At 30.7% G+C, this 21041-nt stretch overlaps 1 protein-coding gene across 2 annotated transcripts; it reads right to left on the bottom strand.

Moving 5' to 3' along the window:
* Positions 1 to 654: 654 nt before the first annotated feature.
* LOC134726874 (uncharacterized) lies at positions 655 to 13755 on the bottom strand. Of its 2 annotated transcripts, none has more exons than XM_063591279.1 (3): positions 13647 to 13755; positions 6386 to 6429; positions 655 to 3857 (listed from the first exon to the last, which is right to left on the bottom strand). In XM_063591279.1, the coding sequence occupies exons 2-3, from the start codon at positions 6389 to 6391 to the stop codon at positions 2466 to 2468; spliced, it is 1398 nt and encodes a 465-aa protein (XP_063447349.1). In that variant the 5' UTR covers positions 6392 to 6429; positions 13647 to 13755; the 3' UTR covers positions 655 to 2465. The 2 variants fall into 2 exon arrangements, with proteins under 2 accessions (XP_063447349.1, XP_063447348.1); XM_063591278.1 differs by having other exon boundaries at positions 13581 to 13736.
* Positions 13756 to 21041: the final 7286 nt, after the last annotated feature.

Below are 21041 nucleotides of genomic sequence, written 5' to 3'. Positions count from 1 at the left end.
TTTCTTTATTTGAACTTATTATTTTTATAGCAGATCAAGCCAAAATTTCAACGCAACCAATACAGATGAATACATGTTTGTCTTTAAACCCATGGTGCTGTGGAGCATGTAATGGTAATAGCATATAGGAATTATATGCCTTATTTTCTATGGATGATAAAAGAGCATTGTGTTTGGAAAAATAAAATAAAATGTGATACGAACATTCCTAGAGCATACACATCATATATTCCAATACTTAAAAATGTGTTAACTAGATTTAAAGTGATCATAGGAGTTTAACTGGACATTAGACTCTTCGTTATTGATACCAGGTGAAATGAATGCACAGATACAGTTCATAACCATCGACAAACCCTTTTGGTTTTAATGATTTTGAAAAGACGAAAAAATAAGTCGATTGCTGAAACTGGGGGAACAATATTTATTAAATCTGAGCAAAATTATGAGATACATTACATTTATATCATTAGATGAACAAAAACATTAAACATGAGATTCCGATACACAATATAAAAAATACACATATCGTTAAATCTGACTAGAGCCTTAGTGATAAAGAACCAGTAATCATTTCTGAACGTCAACATATAGAAACGCTTTTATTGAAACAGTTTTAGGACATGATCAATATATAGGTCGCCGTTTCGCCGATGGAGTAACCAGAGCCGCAGGATTCTAGATACGTAGGGTGAACCGCTTGATTTATTTTTTTATTTACCAATGTGTGACGTTTTACAAACTCAGAAGAGGACCTAGTATTAAATATCTTCGAATTAACCAGAGGACTGTACCGAATTGTTACCGTTGTTTATCAACGTTGGAGCGTTCCTACCTTTACAAAAACAATGTAAATAAACTATGGATCGTCACGATCCCATCGATGACACGCCGTACTGATTATGACAAAAACTGTGTCGTACCGAGTATCCCATGGAATTTATCTCAGACATTCGAAAATGAAACTACAAACAGTCGTAAATATTAAAGTCAACTTTATTGCTACCAATCATGGACATGATTCTTGTTCCCATTTATGTGTTTTTGTTGGGAAACTATCTATTAATAAAATGATTTATATATCTTACATTCATATATATTTTTATATATATATAATAGTGCTATCTGGTTGATATCAGACGTGGGATTTATATGGATAGTTGTCTTATTGGCAATCATACCACATGTCCTTATTTTTATATTATTCATTTTAAGCAAAAACAAGCAAGATATTAAATAAATATGCATGTATACTTCATTTGTCTGAGGACATGTTTTATTGTACCTGCACAATGTTTTCTCTCAAATTAGGAAATTGTCCCTGTACACTTTCTGTAGTTCTATAGGCTTCGTTGATACATTTTCTACTGTTTTTAATATATCATTGCGTATGCTATATTCGTAGAACTGATATCAGATCGTTTATTCATAAGTTAAAAAGACCTTTAATTGTTTTTTGTATTATTTTCTGTCTGGACATTCTGTAAAAATGTAAATTGATAGTCGCGTTAAATGTACTCAGAGATATAGCCGTCAATTGTAAGAAGGCTTAAGGCTTGATTCCATTAACTGTGAGTATTTCTCGATTCATTAAGATTTAAATTGGTTTACATGAACCTGTATATGTGTTGTTTATAAAAATGGAGTAATAAATTTATGTTCTTTTTTCTTAACTAGTTTTTTTTACTGCCGCGATGGGTTCCTAATAGCGTACTCTCCTCGAGTGTGAGAGCTAGGGGGTTAGTGTCCTGGTGAGGTCAAACCAAAAACTTGAAAATTGGATTTGTGGCTTCAACGCTTAACATGCATCATTTTGGAGTAAAAGCAAAGACTGGTTGGCCCGGAATCAGAAAATGTGTCTGTAGGCTGCCATGATTTCCTGCAGAATCTTACCCCGTCAACTAGCGCGTTAAAATCTGGCTCAGCGTGTAATTTTAGTACAAAGCATTTTCAAACTCATAAGTCAGTCTATGACAAATCGAAAACGCAATGGCAAAAAACGAAAAACGACCAAAACACAAACAACAGTATACAATACACAACATAAAAACCTAACTACTTAGAAACTCGACCTCTCTCCCCTAATAAATTAAATAACACCGGAAAGGTATGCATATCAGACTCCACATGTGGTACCCGTCGTGTTGTTCATGTCAGTACAAAATCGGCTTTCAGTCTTATTCAGTAATTTCACATTCGAGGAAAAGACAACGGAATTGTGGTGACGACAATAAGAACATATCCGTCGGAATCTGTGAAGTTGATATTCCGTAACGGTTAACCAACACAAACTGTTATATGTTAAGAACAAAAAATTGAAGGAACACAGATGATACAATATAATTGAAATTTTGTAAAGATATCTAGTACATGAAAATGTGCATATTGACATGGCAACAATATCGAAATGATAATTCTTCTATAAACTACATGCAATAAATTGAGTGTTGTTACTTTCAGTGTAATCAATTATTTATTCTAAAGAGCTTCTTAAACTCGTGTCGAATTTCGGGGATTCTCCATGCATATATAAAAGGGTTGGATATGCAATTGATCAAGAATGGAATAAAGAGCAAAAGTCGAAACTGTAATGTTAACGGTGCATTTGAGAACGCCTCTATCCAAAACGACGCTACAAAAGGTCCTGTTAATATTATAGTTTGAAAAGCAACTATGATAGTAGTTAAAAATGCTCGGATCTCCCATGACTTTTTCAGCCGTCTACTTGCATCAAATGAACGACCTTCGTCAGTGGATGTAGTAAATGGGTTTCTATTTCTATAGTGTTTCAAATCAACAATTTCCTTGCTATTCTCCATATGTGGGAAATTATTTTTCTTTGAGCTTGAACGTTCTGATTTTCTTTGCACTGTTTTCCGTACTTGAAACATGTTTTTATTATCCTGATTTGCTGATATTTTATTATCATCAGTTGAGCTGTAAGAGTGTTTCTTAATGTTCATCATCGTGCTATTATGACAGTATGGGCAACTCAAGACATTGCAACTCTGACAGGAATTCATCTTGCATGGTTTTCGAATCTCTGATCCTTCTCCATTGACTTCGGTGTTTGAAGTTACAATTTTAATTTCTATATTCGATATTTCAGTATCCTTATCTTCATCTTGTATTTTGTTGCCAAAAGCATTACTATGTGATATGTTAGAACATTGATTTGTTTTCGAACAAGACGACTGCATACGATCAGAAAAGATAACATCCTCTCTAATTCCTTGAATCGGTACAATTGTTCTTTTGAAATATATTTTCCATAAACGAAAGCCTGTGATTGTTGACATTATCGATAAAACAATAATAATCACAGTAATGGGCATATAGATAATAAGTACATATATATAATAACTATCTCCAAATACGAAACGAGATGTGCACACCTGCATATATTCAGCTTTTGGAGTCAGTATCAATCCAAGTAATGCAAATATGAACGAGAGTAAGATAGCTACCCCGATATGTATAAATTTGTTCCTATCAAATCTGGCATTCGTTCCAAAGTTAAATGACTTCACCACAAAGTACCTCTGTAAACACAGCAAGAATACCAAACAATAGTTTAATTGAATACCAAATGAAAAAAGAAAGATCTGTACTAGGCAGGATCCAATGAATTTGTGTTGTATTACAGAACTCAACGAAAAGAGTGCTGATGATATCCCAAGAATACTGTCGCTAAATAAAATAGCTAAAATCATAAGATTGTGGAATGTTTTTTTCAGAGCCTTAAAACAGACTATTATATAACTGATGTCCACTAAAACTGTAAGTCCAGCTAATGCAGTCAATACAACTGTTACTGTATGATTAGCCTTTGTCTCCGGTTGTATGGTCACTGTTACCTACAAAGATACGAATATACGAATAAGTTGGTTTATTATATAAACTGCTCATTTGTAATTGAATCCCACACTTGGCAGCTCGACTAAAATCCTGATTGACTAGGATTGTTAGTTTTTCCTACCGAAGGTTGGTGATTCTCTCCCGGTTCTCCAGCCTCCTCCACCAATAAAAAACTGACCACCTCGAAACAGCTAATAGTGCTGAAAGTTGCGAACACCAACCAATCAATCAAATGAATACGAACACATATTGCTCCGTGTTGAAGGCCGTACGTTAACCTATAATGGTTTAATTTTTGAATTGTTGTTTGGATGGAGAGTTGTCTCATTGGCACTCACACCACATCTTCCTATATCTATATACAATTATACCTACTATTTTCATCCTGATATTATTCGTTAATTTCAGATACAACAGAAGGGATATAGCTTCCTTGACGATACATTATTTCAGGACTCGCATTTTCTTTATAGGGCTTGCTCATTTTAAGTAAGTTATTACGTCAAAAATAGTTAATTATCAAATTTATTTCATTTTTTAATAATCACGGATATGTTTCACTCGTCTAAGCTGCGACCCCGTTCTCCTTCCATGTTTTTTTTACATCGACGATTGCAAGTTTTCATCGATAATAAAGATCAAGATGCCATAAGTGGAGCTAACATTGCATGGCTAGCCCTTTTGGAGAATGTAAGTTAAGTCTATGCCGTATAAGTGTTCATGGATGCAAAATTTTATGTGTTCAGATTTCTTTCAATTTTGTCTTTTCGTAATTTTTTCTTTGTGGTACCTGTGTTGTCTACAATTTTTCGGTTTATGGTTTTTATTGCCCTCTTTTGTATCTTTAAAAGGCCCAGTTTTTTATTCAAATTTGTTTCTTTTCCTATTGATCGGAGTATACATTCTATAAACATTATATTAACATCGACTTCGAAAAAAATCTAGCGTCGTAACACAGTACATGATATATAAGGCATGAAGATGAAATTGTTACATATCAGCTGAATTATCTATTGTAAAGGATCCTTCAAATTAATGTAAGATGCAGTCACAGAAATAATCATATTATAAGTACGTCTGAACCACTGATGACTCTACAACAGATTTTATCCATCGGATCACAAGTGATGGTGATACAAGGCTGAAACACATTAGCGTTAGATCTGTAAATTTATATATATAAAGGGCAAACGATGAAGGTTATTGTCGGACAAATTTAATTGTTGTTATTTCAGTTTTAAGTACATATTTTGTACAAAAACGTGAAGTAGTGCCTTCTACGCGTGAAATGCGGATACAGTGTATTTATGGTTCTATCCTGAAGAGCACCGGAAAATATCGAACCTTCGTAAGTTCATCAGGTACGCTCTAACCAAAAACTGTGAAAGTCTATGATGTATAAATGCTTGAATACTAGAACAGCTTTGTGATTAAAAGTGACCTCAAAGGAAAGCCAATTCCAACTAATGTCAACGATTTAATTTTTTTTGTTTTGGATATTCTACTGTTATATGATGAGGATTGTACGTAACCTCTTTTGTATTCCTTGTTTTTGAGTTTCTATCTCATTAGCTTACACCACTTCTACGTTAATATAACATATATCCTGTGGTGTTTGTCGTTGATGGAATATGTTCGTTGTTGTTTTCCGGTTTGCATGTTGTGTCGACTATTATATTATTTGTTTGTGCGTTTATCTGTGATGAATGTTCAAGCGTGTGTTTGTGCTGTATTTCTTTCACGTAGTGTTGTCATTTTAGCGATATGATTGATTTTAACATAACTATAAAGCAGGGGTTTGGCATGCCATTAAACCAGGTTCAACCAAAAAAAAAATCATAAAATGTCCTGTACCAAGTGAGGAATTGGCAGTTGTTATAGTAAGTTCGTTTCTATGTATGTTGGTTTTTATTTTTTTTGCACTTCAGTGTTCCTGTTGTTCCTTTGTTTTCCTCTTATGGTTGGTGTGTTTCCCTCGGATTTAGTTTGTAACCTGAATTTGTTTTCTCTCAATCGATTTATGACTTTTGAATACCGGTATACTACTTTTTAAATAGGGAAAAGGTACAAAATTTGACTTTTAATGCAAATTGACATCTTTCACCAAATGTATCTAAGGTGTATGGAAAGATATATCCGCTTAAAAAATATTTTTTTCCGATGTTACGTTTCATAATTTAGACATAGAGATATCGAAAAATATTCACTTTTATCTATCAAGGTCGCGCATTCTCGTATATGGAGTTTGGGCAAATCAAAATACTTGTATCCAAAATTGAGATATAGATTTGAGGCAAGACCATTTATGAAATGAATGCTTTACACTGTATTTTCCAGAAATTACTTTAACGAATTTCGAGTCATATCGTATTGATTATGAGAGGGATCCTGCATTATTTTATCTGTAGCACTCCTGAAACTTTATTATAAACTGTCGCTCATTATCTTTTGATACGGTGTGTGAAAGGGAAACACATACAATGTATATTCATATCATGTTCTAACCCCTTGAATTGTTTTTACTTACATTCATTGTTTCCTACTTTGTAAAGGTCTCACTATTGGTTTGGCCTGAAATGAGAAAAACAAAATGAAAAACATCAATATCAAACTATGTCAAAATATCGACTTCACATTAATTGACGCCGTTCCTACACATTTTCATAATTCTCTTAACTTCTATCTTACCATTTTGGCTCAGTAGACTTATTCTTAAAAGTTACAAATCTTGATTTTATATATTAAAACTAGTATCTATGTTTATGAGAATATATTATCTAAATATTTGTTTTTATTGTTAAAACATCTCTCAAGTGGTGTTTTGTAGGATTTATGTGAAACTTTGCGATTAATATGTTTTTATATTAGTAAAGGAATTAATCTACAATAATAGATGCAAAATAGGCTTCAAAGGAAGTACATCTTACTTGTAAATATTTATTTCTCACTGCACGTAAATACTTTCAACTTAAATTAACTGCTTTAATTATTGTAATGTTTTCGGTTTCAACTGTCCTTCCGGTAATTGTGCGTAATTGTGCATTGATTTATTCTATTATTAATTTATTCTAAATAGAAATAAGATTTATTTAACGCGGTATTGATGTCTCCACTAACCTTGGATTGTAAAATAGCACAATACAATAGGTCTAGAATTGTAAATAAGTTTATTCGACGCAGGAATGCAATTGACTAATGAGAATTTTCATTTAAATGAACATGTTGAGTTAAAAATATTATTTTTTTACAGAAGTAGAATAGTTTTGCTTTATTTCAAGTTTGTGAAACATTGCGTATTAAGGGGAGGTTACTCAGAAAATGTCTAATTTACAATAGAATCTTCAGGAAATTTCTATTTCGTGTTACAGCAGGAAAAAATGAAGGTGACCCATTTTCGTTTGATATTCTGAAAGCATTTTATAAGAACTATCTTCTCATATTTTATCTCAACATTTTATCATTTACTTTACCATCTGTTCACATTAAGATTCCTTTTCTCTGTATAATCCAAGTGTCATTATTTTACAACCTGTAGCTTGAAAACAACTCGGGGACCTATATTTATTATTCTTAACATATCATAATACATAATACATTTTGGCAATGTTTGAAACAATTCCTATTCTTTTGTTTATACTCCCATACCACCTTAAAAGTGCCCAGTAGCCAGTACTTCGGTACTGACATGATTTATAACAAACCTTTCTAAAAGTTATCAAAGTTATCATTAGGTTATAATTTAGAACGCCAGTACTAATTGTCTGTTTATAAATTTAGAAAATATTAAGAAACTAATATTTTAACTCCATCATGCAAAGTTGACCCTAGTTAGATTTTATTGTTTTAGGTGAATTGTTGTTGTATATCTCTTCAACTCAATCAGTTCTTAAACAATTTTAAATTTTAAATTTTAGCCATTGAGCGTTCCTGGTTAAAGTTATTCCAGAAAAACGCTTCCGACGCATGAAATTCAAAAAAGTTTTCTTTTTGACACTATGTCGAGCTTTCCTGATAAAGTTATATTCCGGAAAAGCGCTTCGGACGCATGGAATTTATGCCAAAAGACATTTGTCTGCTATTGAGGACAAGTAGGTTGGTCCCTAGATGCATCTAATTTATTTTTTTCATTGTGAATAACTGGTGCATTGACATTTGCTGTACGCTTTTAAACTCATACCGTTAATCGACATGTTTTATATTTAGGATACCAAATATGTTTATCAAAAACAAATAGTGTTTTTTTTAATTTTAGTATTGTTGGTCAAAAACCATAATGTTGGGTTTTTTTTTAATACATAGTTCGTTGTTCAATAGAATACTGCGTTAACGCTGAAATAAAACAACATACAGAAGCTTCAAAGACAAACATCATTATAATAAAAATTTGAAATAGCTAATCTAAAAATTAGAGCATACTAGGGGGAGAGGAGAGTTGAAAATAGGAGTAATTTAAACTAATTGCATCACAAAAATAATATATTATTATGTTTTTTCCAGATGTATTTCCAAGACCTGAATTTATATATTTATTTAATCTATTCAAAACATTAAAATTCGCGGTTATAACCTAATGAAGTATTAAGAATTTAAGGTTCCAACTCCGTCTAGCAAAGTTGACATTAAAAGAAGATGGATAATATCTTTTGTTTCCATTAGGTCATATTCCTCCTAACGTTGCTATGTATTTATACATCCATTGATTTCAATTGTACATGTTTGAGCTTATCAAATTAAGGTAAATCTATTATTTTTTTAATAGAATTGGGTTGATACCACTAATAGTGGACTGAAAGTCCACGATGGTATCTTCAGGTGGCACGGTAGTATTTGCATTCCAGAATTTAGGTTGCTCTTTTGTGTACCCTACTTAGGTAAATGTATCTAAACAGTGTGATTGGACAAAAAATACAGTATCAACTGAACATACTTTCCCAAACTGAGGGATGAATCAGGTGTAGAAAAATATGAAATAATTTTACATACAGATGAAAATGAATTTTTGAGATTTTTTTTTTGTATTCACTGCACCATAAAAGACCTAAAAGTACTAGTGGCCTTAGGTTTTTAAAAATAGCAAAAAAAGTAAACGGTCATGATACATTGTCAAATTCATTTCTGAATAGTAAAATGAAAGTACTTCAGTTAACTGTGAATGTAGAATTTTTTGCGGTGTTAGAAAGTGGTGAACATTCTAAAAAGGCTATCATTATCCCTTATGGGCCAGGAAATACTACCGTGCCACCTTCAGTATTCCGTGCGTCGGTAGCGATATGATTTTTAACATACTTTCCTAAAATAACCGGTGATTATTTAGCAAATAAAAAAAAAAGGTTCCGAATTTTACGTATTCATTCATCCCTGCATTTTAAATGTTAAATTTAAACATTCATTATGAAGGTAAAAAAAAAAAGCTTCGAAACATAAGGGTTATAAAATAATATGTTCATATACAGTATTTTGCGATATTTCGGGACTCTTTTAATTTCTAGCTACAGTAATAACAATCGTGTGTTATCTTGATTGTTATTAGCACCCACCTTCTTGACTTTATCTGCTTAACAGAAACAAAAACTGATGATTTTGACAATGTTGATATACCAGGTTATACTTTTAAATTGAAAAATAGAAAAACTAAATCAAAAGTCAAATCAGGTGGTATTGCATTTGGATATAAAAATGAATTAGAAAGTTATGTGCAAACAATAGAAACAGATAGTAATTTAGTATTTTGGGTTAAAATTTCAGCCAATTATTTAAAAACAGAACAAGATGTTATGATTGGTACAGTGTACATACCACCCGAAAATTCTACTTATAAGGTACCAGATTCAATAAATATACTTGAACAAGAATTTCTAAAATTTTCAGCTAACCATGAGTCTATTTTGCTTACTGGTGATTTTAACAGCAGAACTGCTGCAAATTTAGACTTCTATGAAATAACAAATACCAATCATGACACTTCAGATAATTTTAATATTGATTTTTCAAACAATTTACACAAGTTTCATATGTCACGTATTAGAAATAGTTGCGACAAGACAAAAAACCATTTTGGAAATCTACTTTTAGAAATGTGCAGAAATAACAATCTGTTTATTTTAAACGGAAGGGCTGATGGCGATAAAGAAGGCTTATTTACTTGTCGCCAGTCTAGTGTGGTTGACTATTTTATTTGTACATATAATATGTTATCATGTGTTGTTAATATGTCTGTACTTGATTTTTCTGCTCTTTTTTCCGATGTTCATTCGCCTCTGAACTGTAAACTAGTCTTCAACTCGATTGATAACATCGTCGAATGCGATGACATTTTAATAAACGATTTGGCATGTCATGAAAGAAAAGGCTTCAAAAAATGGGATTGTGAAAAAGAAGCCGAATTTTTGAGAAATATCGATAGAAATAAAATCGATCAATTAAATAATGATTTAACTATGTTGAATACCAGTATACTGGCTCAAGAAAATATTAACAAAATAGTTGAATCTGTAAATGGTTTAATGCTGGATTCAGCCGAAAAGGTGTTTGGATCTTTCACTTATAAACGACATGAAAACAAATGTCGAAAAAAAGTTATTAAACCTTGGTTTGACCAAATATGTTGGGAAAAAAGGCGGTGCTTTCGAATTTCAAAAAGAAGATATAAATACAATAAAACATGTTTAAAAAGAGAAGAGATGAAGCATACAGAACGTGAATATAAGAGGCAAATGAACATTTCTATTAATAAGCATAAAAAAGCCATGAGAAAAAAGATGAATAATTTAAGAAATAGTAATTCTAAAGAATTTTGGAAGATATTAAACTCGTATAAAGAAAAGAAAAAGAATAATATTCCTGTTGATGTACTTTTTGAATTTTTCAAAAATTTAAATTCGTCAGATCCTGACGCTGGTGAAGAAACTATTATAGATGAAAATAACGAACTTAATTTGTTATTAAACAGTTCTATTACGGAAAATGAAATTTTTAAATGCATCAAAAATCTCAAGAATGGCAAAGCTTGTGGCGATGACTTCGTCACTAATGAATATATTAAGAGCACCACTCAGATTTTTATGCCAATCTATGTAAAACTGTTTAATATTGTATTTGATACTGGAAAAGTGCCTGAACTTTGGCTTGTTGGTAATGTTATACCTTTTTATAAAAACAAAGGTGACCAGTCAGATCCCCAAAACTACAGACCAATAACTATATTAAGCTGTATGGGTAAACTTTTTACGTCAATTTTGAATTTAAGACTGAGTAACTTTTTGGAAGAATATATGTTGTTAAATGAAAACCAGTTTGGTTTCAGAAAGGGATATTCCACTATAGACAGTATATTTACTCTGCATATTTTATTTGAATTACTGAGACAAAAAAAGAAAAAACTTTTTTGTGCTTTTATTGATTTTGCTAAAGCTTTCGATACAGTTTGGAGATCTGGTCTTTGGTCAAAACTCATTTTACATACAGTGAATGGGAAGATGTATAACACTATATTTAATATGTATAAAAATGTGAAATCACGAATTTTTAGTGATGGGGAATATTCAGACTACTTTCCATGTAATGTAGGTGTAAGACAGGGAGAAAATTTATCTCCCATACTTTTTTCTATTTATTTAAATGATTTAGAAAGCTTTTTTCAGAACAAAAATATAAATGGTTTGAAATCTTTATCAGATCAAATAGAGAACGAGCTTTGTATGTATTTAAAACTGTTTGTTGTATTGTACGCAGACGACACTGTACTTTTGTCAGAAACACAAGCAGATCTACAAAAACAATTAGACGCTTTAAAGGAATATTGTGAAACATGGAAATTAAAAGTCAATGTTCCGAAAAGCAAAATAGTAATTTTTTCTAAAGGTAGACCACTACAAAATGTTAGTTTTAAATATGCTGATATTGAGTTAGATATTGTTGAAGAATTTACATATCTTGGTGTATTATTTTCTAGAACAGGAAGTTTCACAAAAGCAAAAAAGGCACAGGCTGATAAAGCAACAAGGGCTATGTACGATATTCTAAAAAAGGGGAGATTACATAATTTGAATATTAAATGTCAACTAGAATTATTTGACAAAGTAGTTAAGCCTATATTATTATACGGGTGTGAAGTCTGGGGAATGGGTAACACCTCTGTTATAGAACGTGTTCATCTAAAATTTTGTAAATTACTGCTTAATCTTAAAAAATCCACGCCTGATTATATGATATATGGGGAACTTGGCCGATTCCCACTTGATATTTTTATTAAATTACGTACTATAAATTATTGGGAAAAGCTTGTAACTGGGGAAAATAAGAAACTTCCTGTAATTCTATACAATCTTGCTACTGGTAGTTATAATGGAAATATAGCTTGGTGTAAGAATGTAAAATCTGTGCTTGATAACTGTGGACTATCAAATATATGGAACTCTAAATATTTTATAAGTAAAAACTGGTTGTATGATACTGTTAAATTAAGATTAACTGACCAGTTCAGACAGACATGGTATGCTACTGTACAGAATTCTCCAAAAGCTCTAAATTATAAATTATTCAAAAATAGTATAAATTTCGAAACCTACTTTGATATTTTAGATGACAAAAATATTGCTTCTTTTTGTAGATTTAGAACGCTGAACACAAAAATTCCTATCGAAATTGGTAGATGGAAAAACATTCAAAGAGAAAATCGTATTTGTACTTTGTGCAATTCCGGTGACATTGGCGACGAGTTCCATTATATTTTAAAATGCTCGACAATAAACGATAGTAGACAACAGCTACTAAAGCATCATTTTATAAACAGACCAAATATTTTAAAATTTCAAAGTCTAATGAATAGTAGCAACCCGTCTGAACTAAACAATCTGTGCAAGTTTATAAGAATTATTATTAAATGCCTAGAATCTCCTGGGTAATCACTTTATGTCTCTATTTTACATTTGTATTTAAAATTTATACTATGTTAATTTATTTGTATATGTCTCTGTACCATTGTACTTTGGTTTATGAGAATAAAGATATATATATGAAACAGAACCATATAAATACAAACCCATACACATCAATTATTAAACATATTTCGCTCAATTAACCTTTTGAAATTGCTACAATGGTCATCCTTCTTCCGAACGTCTTTATTTCTCGCCAAAACATTTTATGATCTGTTAATTTACCGATTATGTACTATTCATATTGAGACATTTTGACTGAGTGTGGATTGTCGTGGCGAGTAAAATATGCATAACATGAGACACTACCCCTGTCGATGCACCCGGTCTCCTTTTAGAGTTAATGCAATTACCTTAGATTTGTTGTTTTTTTAACTTTGGTTTGTATGTTCGGAATCAGATAAGAAAATTGATAAACAACTGTTGCATTTAATTTTGCCTCTTATGATATTTCAACTTTCAATCGAATGACCTTTAGTGCTAATCTCTATATATTTTTTTTAAATATAAAAATACAATTAGAAAAAAAAAAAAAAAAAAGCGATGAAGAGTTAACAGTAAATAATAGATTTTAAGAGGGAATTTCGGAGATATTTTAAAGATTCCAATCTCTAAATATTTTTAAAAATTAAAAAAGACAATTTAAAAATACAATTAAATTTTTTTTTTTTAAATAATTAAAAAACATATTGTTAGGGAATGGTATTTGTTACGTGCCAAAATCATACATACTTGTAGGAAACAAGTTGAAAAAAAGAATAAATGATACAATAAAAACAGACTTACCTTTGATTCAGTAATGGATGAAGTACTCTATATGAAGTAATTGCATCTACTGACCAATATATATACCTGTTTTCTGAATGTAGGCGAACAGGTGACTCTCTTTAATTCATCATTGATTTGTTGGTGCAACCTTTTACCTTCTTCGTCATACATCATGACAGTGTCTATGTTAAAAGGCTAATTTTGATATTATATGTGTTAGGATCTGAATGAATTCTAAAGAACTGTCACGATTAATTAGTGCTGTTTACACTGCACTACACGAAATCCCGGATTTGAAGAGGTACGCAAATGTTATGTAAATGTTTTCAGAGACCGACATTTACATATATTTACAAACCGCTGCATTTAGTTTATCTTGTCTTTACATGCAGTAAATATCAGTATTTCTTGTACTATACCCTCCTATGGGCGGTTATGAGAGACCGCGGTTTATAAAATATATAAACACCTAATCAAACCATTTTGAAGTTTAGAATTTATATATATTTATGACCGTCGCAAAACTTTTTCAAACCTATGTATTTGTATACCTCTGCAAATGGAAATCTTTGTCATGTATATTTCTATGATGTAAATTTATCCGCGAATGTGTTTCTTTGTCCAGGTAGCAAAGTATCATCTTTCAAATGATTTTAATGGGGTTATAAAGTGTAAGGTGCATTTACATTTTCCTGGTATGTAAACCAATTCAAAACGAGAACTTTATAGAGGGGTGTAAAGCATCAGTTCCTTTAATCTGCAGAGACCTGTCAAATGTATTGTAAAGAAATAATTTTGTTAGTCTTTATTGTCAACTGAAATGTATGTCAAATCATAACATATCAAAAGCCTTTGAACATATTCCGAAATTTATGGTAAATACATAGATTTGCAGACAATTTGTTGAACTGAGAAATGTGGTCAAATGATAATATCAATGACATGTGTAAATATATTGGGCATATGAAACTTTGAATACATATGCAAATAAATGATGAAGAAAGATATTTCAGACAGCTAGAAATGTATGTGTAAATATATTGGGCGCATGCTACTTTGAATTCATATGCAAAGAAATGATAAAAAAAGATATTTCAGACAGCTAGAAATGTATGGTAAATAGATATATTTGCTTTTAATTTGCTGATATATTTGAAAGATGCAGATTTCATTGACAAATATTGCCATAGCTTTACTAGTCAAGCTATGATATGACAAATATAGCTGATTTGGGATTGATTTTGGCATATTGGTAATATCATTTATTATACATGTATTTTAATAATTTCGTTTTAATAATGATAAAAAAAAAGTCGGATCTACATGATCGGTTCTTGATCTCTTCTCGAGCTCTGTTTGATGTACTGCGTAAATTTCTTAACCATCAAAATCTTGTAACTCGGTAAGTTAATTAGGATGGTTCATTCGCATAAAACGATCGTTTCCTTCGAGTATCGCTTTGAAACTTCTGGAATCGCACGAGTCATAATTCACTCTGTTTATAAAACTTATATTTTTTTTTTAAAGAGACATATGATACTACAATATGTACTATATATGTTACTGCAGAGTATATATACTATATACATATTAAGCCTTAATAATACTAGATATACGGCCTCAGTATCAAATTTAAATCGGTACCATTCGGAAGGTTATCGATCGATTTATCAAGTTTTTATAAAAAGTCAAAGACAACTACTCAAACTTTAAATCTATTTACGAATATTTCACTTTTGTAATATTTGTTTTCCTTATCCGTTAAGTCCAGTCACGAGATGTTGAACTCCGTGTGCTACATGAAGCTCTCTCTGCAAAAACAGTATTGTGTGTGAGGATGAACGTTAAACATTACAAACAAAGAACCAGCGAATCACGTGTCATAATTGACACACAATTTACCAATGAAATCAAACAAAGTCGATAGATAATATCATTCCATCGACGAGATGTCGCCCTTCCTCCGATCAACGGGGTTTATCAGCAGTGAAATGTGACAATTATCACCTTTTACAGTAAGATCTGGTCCGAAAAGATCAATAAAAGATCACCGCTAGTATCAATATCCATCAATATAAGGCACAAACAATTATCATATCTGTATGATTTATAACATTATACATTGTCCGAAAACAATGCTCCAGTTGTAATTTGATTGTGTTGTTTTTAAATACGCAAAACTAAAATAAGTTATCGAACTATCCGTCATTCGATATTTCATTTATCGCCTATTCTATCCTAAAATTTTACAGCTTTCATGTGTAATTTGACAGGAATTGTATTTTGTCTCTCATGTTTTTATTTTTTTTATTTTTTATTTTTTTGGCAATAATTACATTTAACATATACTTTGCACACTTTTTTAATTGAAATAACAAGAATTGATGTGACAAAGTCATTTTGTTTTAACATAATTCAAGAAGATTTTTAAACGACAAATACATATTATACAATTACTCTTCAATCTTTTGACTCTCTCTGGCAAATTTCAAACAAAAAGAAAAGTTATAAAAACATTTTTTAGTCTTGGATCAGCATCTCAAAAACTTACGGGTCTACACAACATATACTATATACACACAACACAAAAAAGCAAATGACAGTCACAATACAAGTACATGCAACTTACTCAAACAGAAGGTACACAGACCTATCTTATAAAAAAAAAACATGGAAAACATTTCTTTGAAAGATAAAAGGCAATTGTACCCTGTACAACAAGACGAATTCTAGACTTATAGTTTTAGAGGAAATGACAGTTATATGATTCGTGTTTGAACAATGGAATATCTTGCACTTCTTTCTTAAAAATATTGTACGCAAAGTCGAAAAATAACTACATGTATCATTTGTACTTTAACAGTGGAGTCGGAAACATGTATCATTGTACTTGCTTTCCATACAGGCGGGAAAAAGGAAAGAGGGGCAAAGTACACGCACTATCGTTATATTCAAATCGCATTGATAAATGTTTAAAACTCTAAATAAGTCGAAATATTAAAGAATATTTTCCAATAAAAAGATAAACAAAAAAGTGACAAGCCTCTGTGTCTATGAATATATCAAGTAGATATGGGAAGATGTGGTGTGAGTGCCAATGAGACAACTCTCCATCCAAATAACAATTTAAAAAGTAAACCATTATAGGTTAAAGTACGGCCTTCAACACGGAGCCTTGGCTCATACCGAACAACAAGCTATAAAGGGCCCCAAAATTACTAGTGTAAAACCATTCAAACGGGAAAACCAACGGTCTAATCTATATAAAAAAAAACGAGAAACGAGAAACACGTATATATTACATAAACAAAGGACAACTACTGTACATCAGATTCCTGACTTAGGACAGGTGCAAATTTCTGATATTACAATCTTTAACTCGCATCATGCTTTGGTACCTGGTGGATAAGAAGTATTCGTCCCATTGGCTATCATACAACATCTTTTTTTTACATACAACTTCTCCGTTAACGATGTTGTAATACCTATTTAGGTTGGACTTCAATTTAAATATAAAAAAGAAGATGTGGTATGATTGCCAATGAGACAACTATCCACAAAAGACCAAAATGACACAAACACTAACAACTGTAGTTCACCGTACGACCTTCAACAATGAGCAAAGCCCATACCGCATAGCCTCAGCTATAAAAGGCCCCGATAAGACAATGTAAAACAATTCAAAAGAGAAAACTAACGGCCTTATTTAACAATGCACACAAGTTATGGACTAGTACTGGACCCGTATTAATTAGCATTGGGGATCGCATGTCATTGTCCAGATACATTTGTACTAGAATAGCGGTTTTTTTTATTGTAATTTTGTGTGTGTGGGGGATGTTTTTCTTTTTTCGTTTTTTTTTTTGGGAAGGGGGGGGGGGCAGTAAAATACTGCTTTCCTGTGATGCATCAACTTATTAGGGTCTAGTTTGTTATGACAAGTTATTCGCTTGAAAAACTGCAGTTGCTATTTTCAACAACTAAGATAAATATTGGGATGCCCCTGACCACTATTACAATTTTTCAGTAAAAAAAAAATGATGACACACATCATATGCTATGAGAATTCAAAGACGATTCAAATAGATCAAATTAAAAAAATAACCGAGCGTTCCAAGAAGGATCAAAAGTAATATATATATGATAAAAGAGGGTCTAGAAAAGGAGGGAGGTGGGTGTTCTATAATTCTTAAAATTATTTACGCCATAGTTTTCTGTATTCTATACAAATTTTGCATGTTATTCTCTATTCTATATATTATAGAGGCCCACTATTCTTTATTCTTAAACTGTTAGCCTATCTTTTTCTCTTTCTATTCTTTATTTTTTTCATTTTCAATGCAGTTTCGTGTTCCCCTGCAAGTGGGCAATTTTTCTTCGTATTCCAAATAAAATTAACGGTACCAATTTTCTTGCACCAGATGCGCATTTCGACAATACATGTCTTTTCAGTGATGCTCGTGGCCAAAATATTTGAAATCCAAAGCTTATGTTAAAGATGAAGAGCTATAATCCAAAAGGTCCAAAAAGTATAGCAAAATCCTTGAAAGGAATCAGAGCTTTGCAAAACTGTGTACTAATATCAAGAAACACGATACCGAATGGCATTTCTCCCGATTTCTAATTTTTTTAACACACTTTTACTTTTAATCGAGTTACATCGGAATGAAAAAGATATTCGAAATTGAGAATGGAAATTACAAGATGCGAATCTTAAGTACATTGTTTAAAAGTTAAAGCTTAAAAACTGTACATAATTCTACGAAATCATCCGAATAAACCTAATAGTATACTAGTATACCAAGTGCGGGACGAACTGTCGAAAGGACACTGGTAAAACAATATGATCCCAGTTTTAGCCAAGGGTACACAGTTTATTTAACATACATAATGATGTTCTATTTTATAAATTATAAGAAATCATTTGGTGACAAAATATCTTTTTGAATAAGCAGTTCATAGTATTAGTGGGATGTTAATTGGGAGATCTTAGATATATATGTACGGCATTTAGTCATTGATGGAAAGTTGTGTAATTAGCAATCATATCACATCTCCTTATGTCATAATGGTTTGATTTTAATCAAGACAAACAAATACGTTCTAGGAGATTGAACTTTGTTGCTGTTATAGCTTAAATATGACTATTGTTGTGAAAATGTGATTTTATAATTTGACAGATTTCATACTTGCAATACTAAATACAAATGTACTTTTTATCTTGCATATTCAAGAGACCAACGAATCTTTACTAAAACTATACTGTAACAGATTAGCAGTAAAATATACTTCCATTTAGTATTTCCGACAATGTACACCAATTGTTTATATTCTACAATTTACAACTGATGCTTTAAAGTTTATTTTTTAAATCCAAGTCTCTGATTCTTAACATTTTTCAAAGAAATCTACATAGTTTAAACGCAGACCGCGAAGTGGTCACGGCAGAAACAAAAATATTCTCATTACCGTTTGCTGATCTTTGCTCAATATGGAGTTGGAGTAACAAGAGACTTTATTTGTACATTTAAGAAAAAACAAAACTTTATTTTTCAACTTGTTATTTTTACAATAATTGGCTGATTGTCGGATAAAAGCAGGTGTTTCGTAAATGTTTTTGTTATTCATATTTTCCACCGATCTAGTTCAGCTACATGCTTGCAGTAAGGTATGATCATCGTAAATAAAAGCGCTCAAACAACTCTTATATATAGGTGGCGTATTTATTAATATTAGAAAATGATTTTTTAATATTAAAAAATCAACCTGAATAATTAATATTAAATATTCATTTTTTAATATTAAAAAATAAGACCATTTATTAATATTAGAAAATGATTTTTTAATATTAAAAAATGATTTATAAATATTAAAAAATGAATATTTAATATTAATAAATAGGATCTATTTTTCAATATTAAATATTATTTTTAAATATTAATAAATCGAATATTTAATATTAAAAAATGATTTTTTAATATTAGAAAATAAAACCTATTTATTAATATTAAAAAATGACTATTTTTTAATATTAAAAAATATTTATTAATATTAAATATTCGATTTATTAATATTAAAAAATAATATTTAATATTAATAAATGATTTTTTAATATTAATAAATAGGGAATAAATTCCACAACGGCTTGCCATATAAGCCGATATATTCAACCTCAGATTAAATAACTGTTGTCTCAAATGTCAGTACAAAAGTAATGTATAGTAACTTTCCTCGTTATCCGATAATTCAGTGAACAAATGCAAAGAAGAAAAAAAGAATAGAATAACTTGAATATTAAATTAATGCTATATTTTGCTAATTTGCTTTAAACCACTCCTAACTATATGTATACTATAAAAATAACTCTCATTACAGATGGGGTCAAATGTAATTTAACTAGACTTTAAATTGCCAAAAAACATAACAGATTAAATTCTCATAAATTAGAAGTAGAAAATATTTTAAATTCGAGTTATTCGTTATTCAATTCCAACTAAAAAACTTTTTATAAATTCTGATAAACTTGAAATATATTGTATTGTAAATTGACTTTAATGTGAATTAATTTTCAAATCGAATCAATTCAGTAATTTCTGACAAACTTGTAGTATAATTTGCCTTAAATTTCAAGTATATTTCTAAACTTAAGTAGAAAGAAATTTATTGAAAAATTAAATGTTAGTAAACGCATACGTTCATGCAGTGTTATCTATGGCCATAAAGTTGCCTCAGTAGAGTAATTAAAGTTTCTAAATATTTTAACATGTTTAATATTCAAATGAAAGATGCCCAAGATATGCAAAATCATCGTTACGTCAAATTAGAGAGCTAAAGTAACACAAAAGTGAGGGATACCAATTATTGTATTTACTAATTAAGTTTTGTTAACGGTTATATATTGAGCGATTTTCTAACAAATATATGTTTTTGGCATGTATATATAACATTTGTTGGTAACCAACATTATAGGCTAATAAAAAGGTTTATTTTGTATTGAATAATTTAATGACCTTTGGGAAAAGGCAATTTTTGTTTAAAATGTCAATCAGCACTGTTGCAATTAGTTCGAAGGCGAAATTGACGACCAATAGAGTTCTCAAAATAATTCTCAGAAAAGATTTTATTGAATATCACAAACCCAAAAAAATACCGAAAATGAGGTACCTCAAGTGGCAAAAGGGGTTTAGAGGTCCTGTTAAAAAAACATTTACTTGAGACAAACGAAAAATAAATCAAATAGCACGTGGTAGACATCGAAAAAAAGGTAAAAAAGTGTAATTGCAAAAGACAGGGTGTAAAATAAAAAGCAGACTGAAAATTAGAAATACAAATTTTAACATTTGCAATGAAATAAAGCTTACCTTAAATTCATACAAGTATTAACCAGACAGTGAGTGTTTCTTTTTCAATTAACTATAATTCTGACCAATTATGTATCTGTATGGATGACGTAGGCGTTAACATGTGGACATCTTTACT

The sequence above is a fragment of the Mytilus trossulus genome, chromosome 7, assembly GCF_036588685.1.
Source record: "Mytilus trossulus isolate FHL-02 chromosome 7, PNRI_Mtr1.1.1.hap1, whole genome shotgun sequence".
Classification (NCBI taxonomy): Eukaryota; Metazoa; Mollusca; class Bivalvia; order Mytilida; family Mytilidae; genus Mytilus; species Mytilus trossulus.
This window is presented reverse-complemented; position numbering and strand designations above follow the sequence as displayed.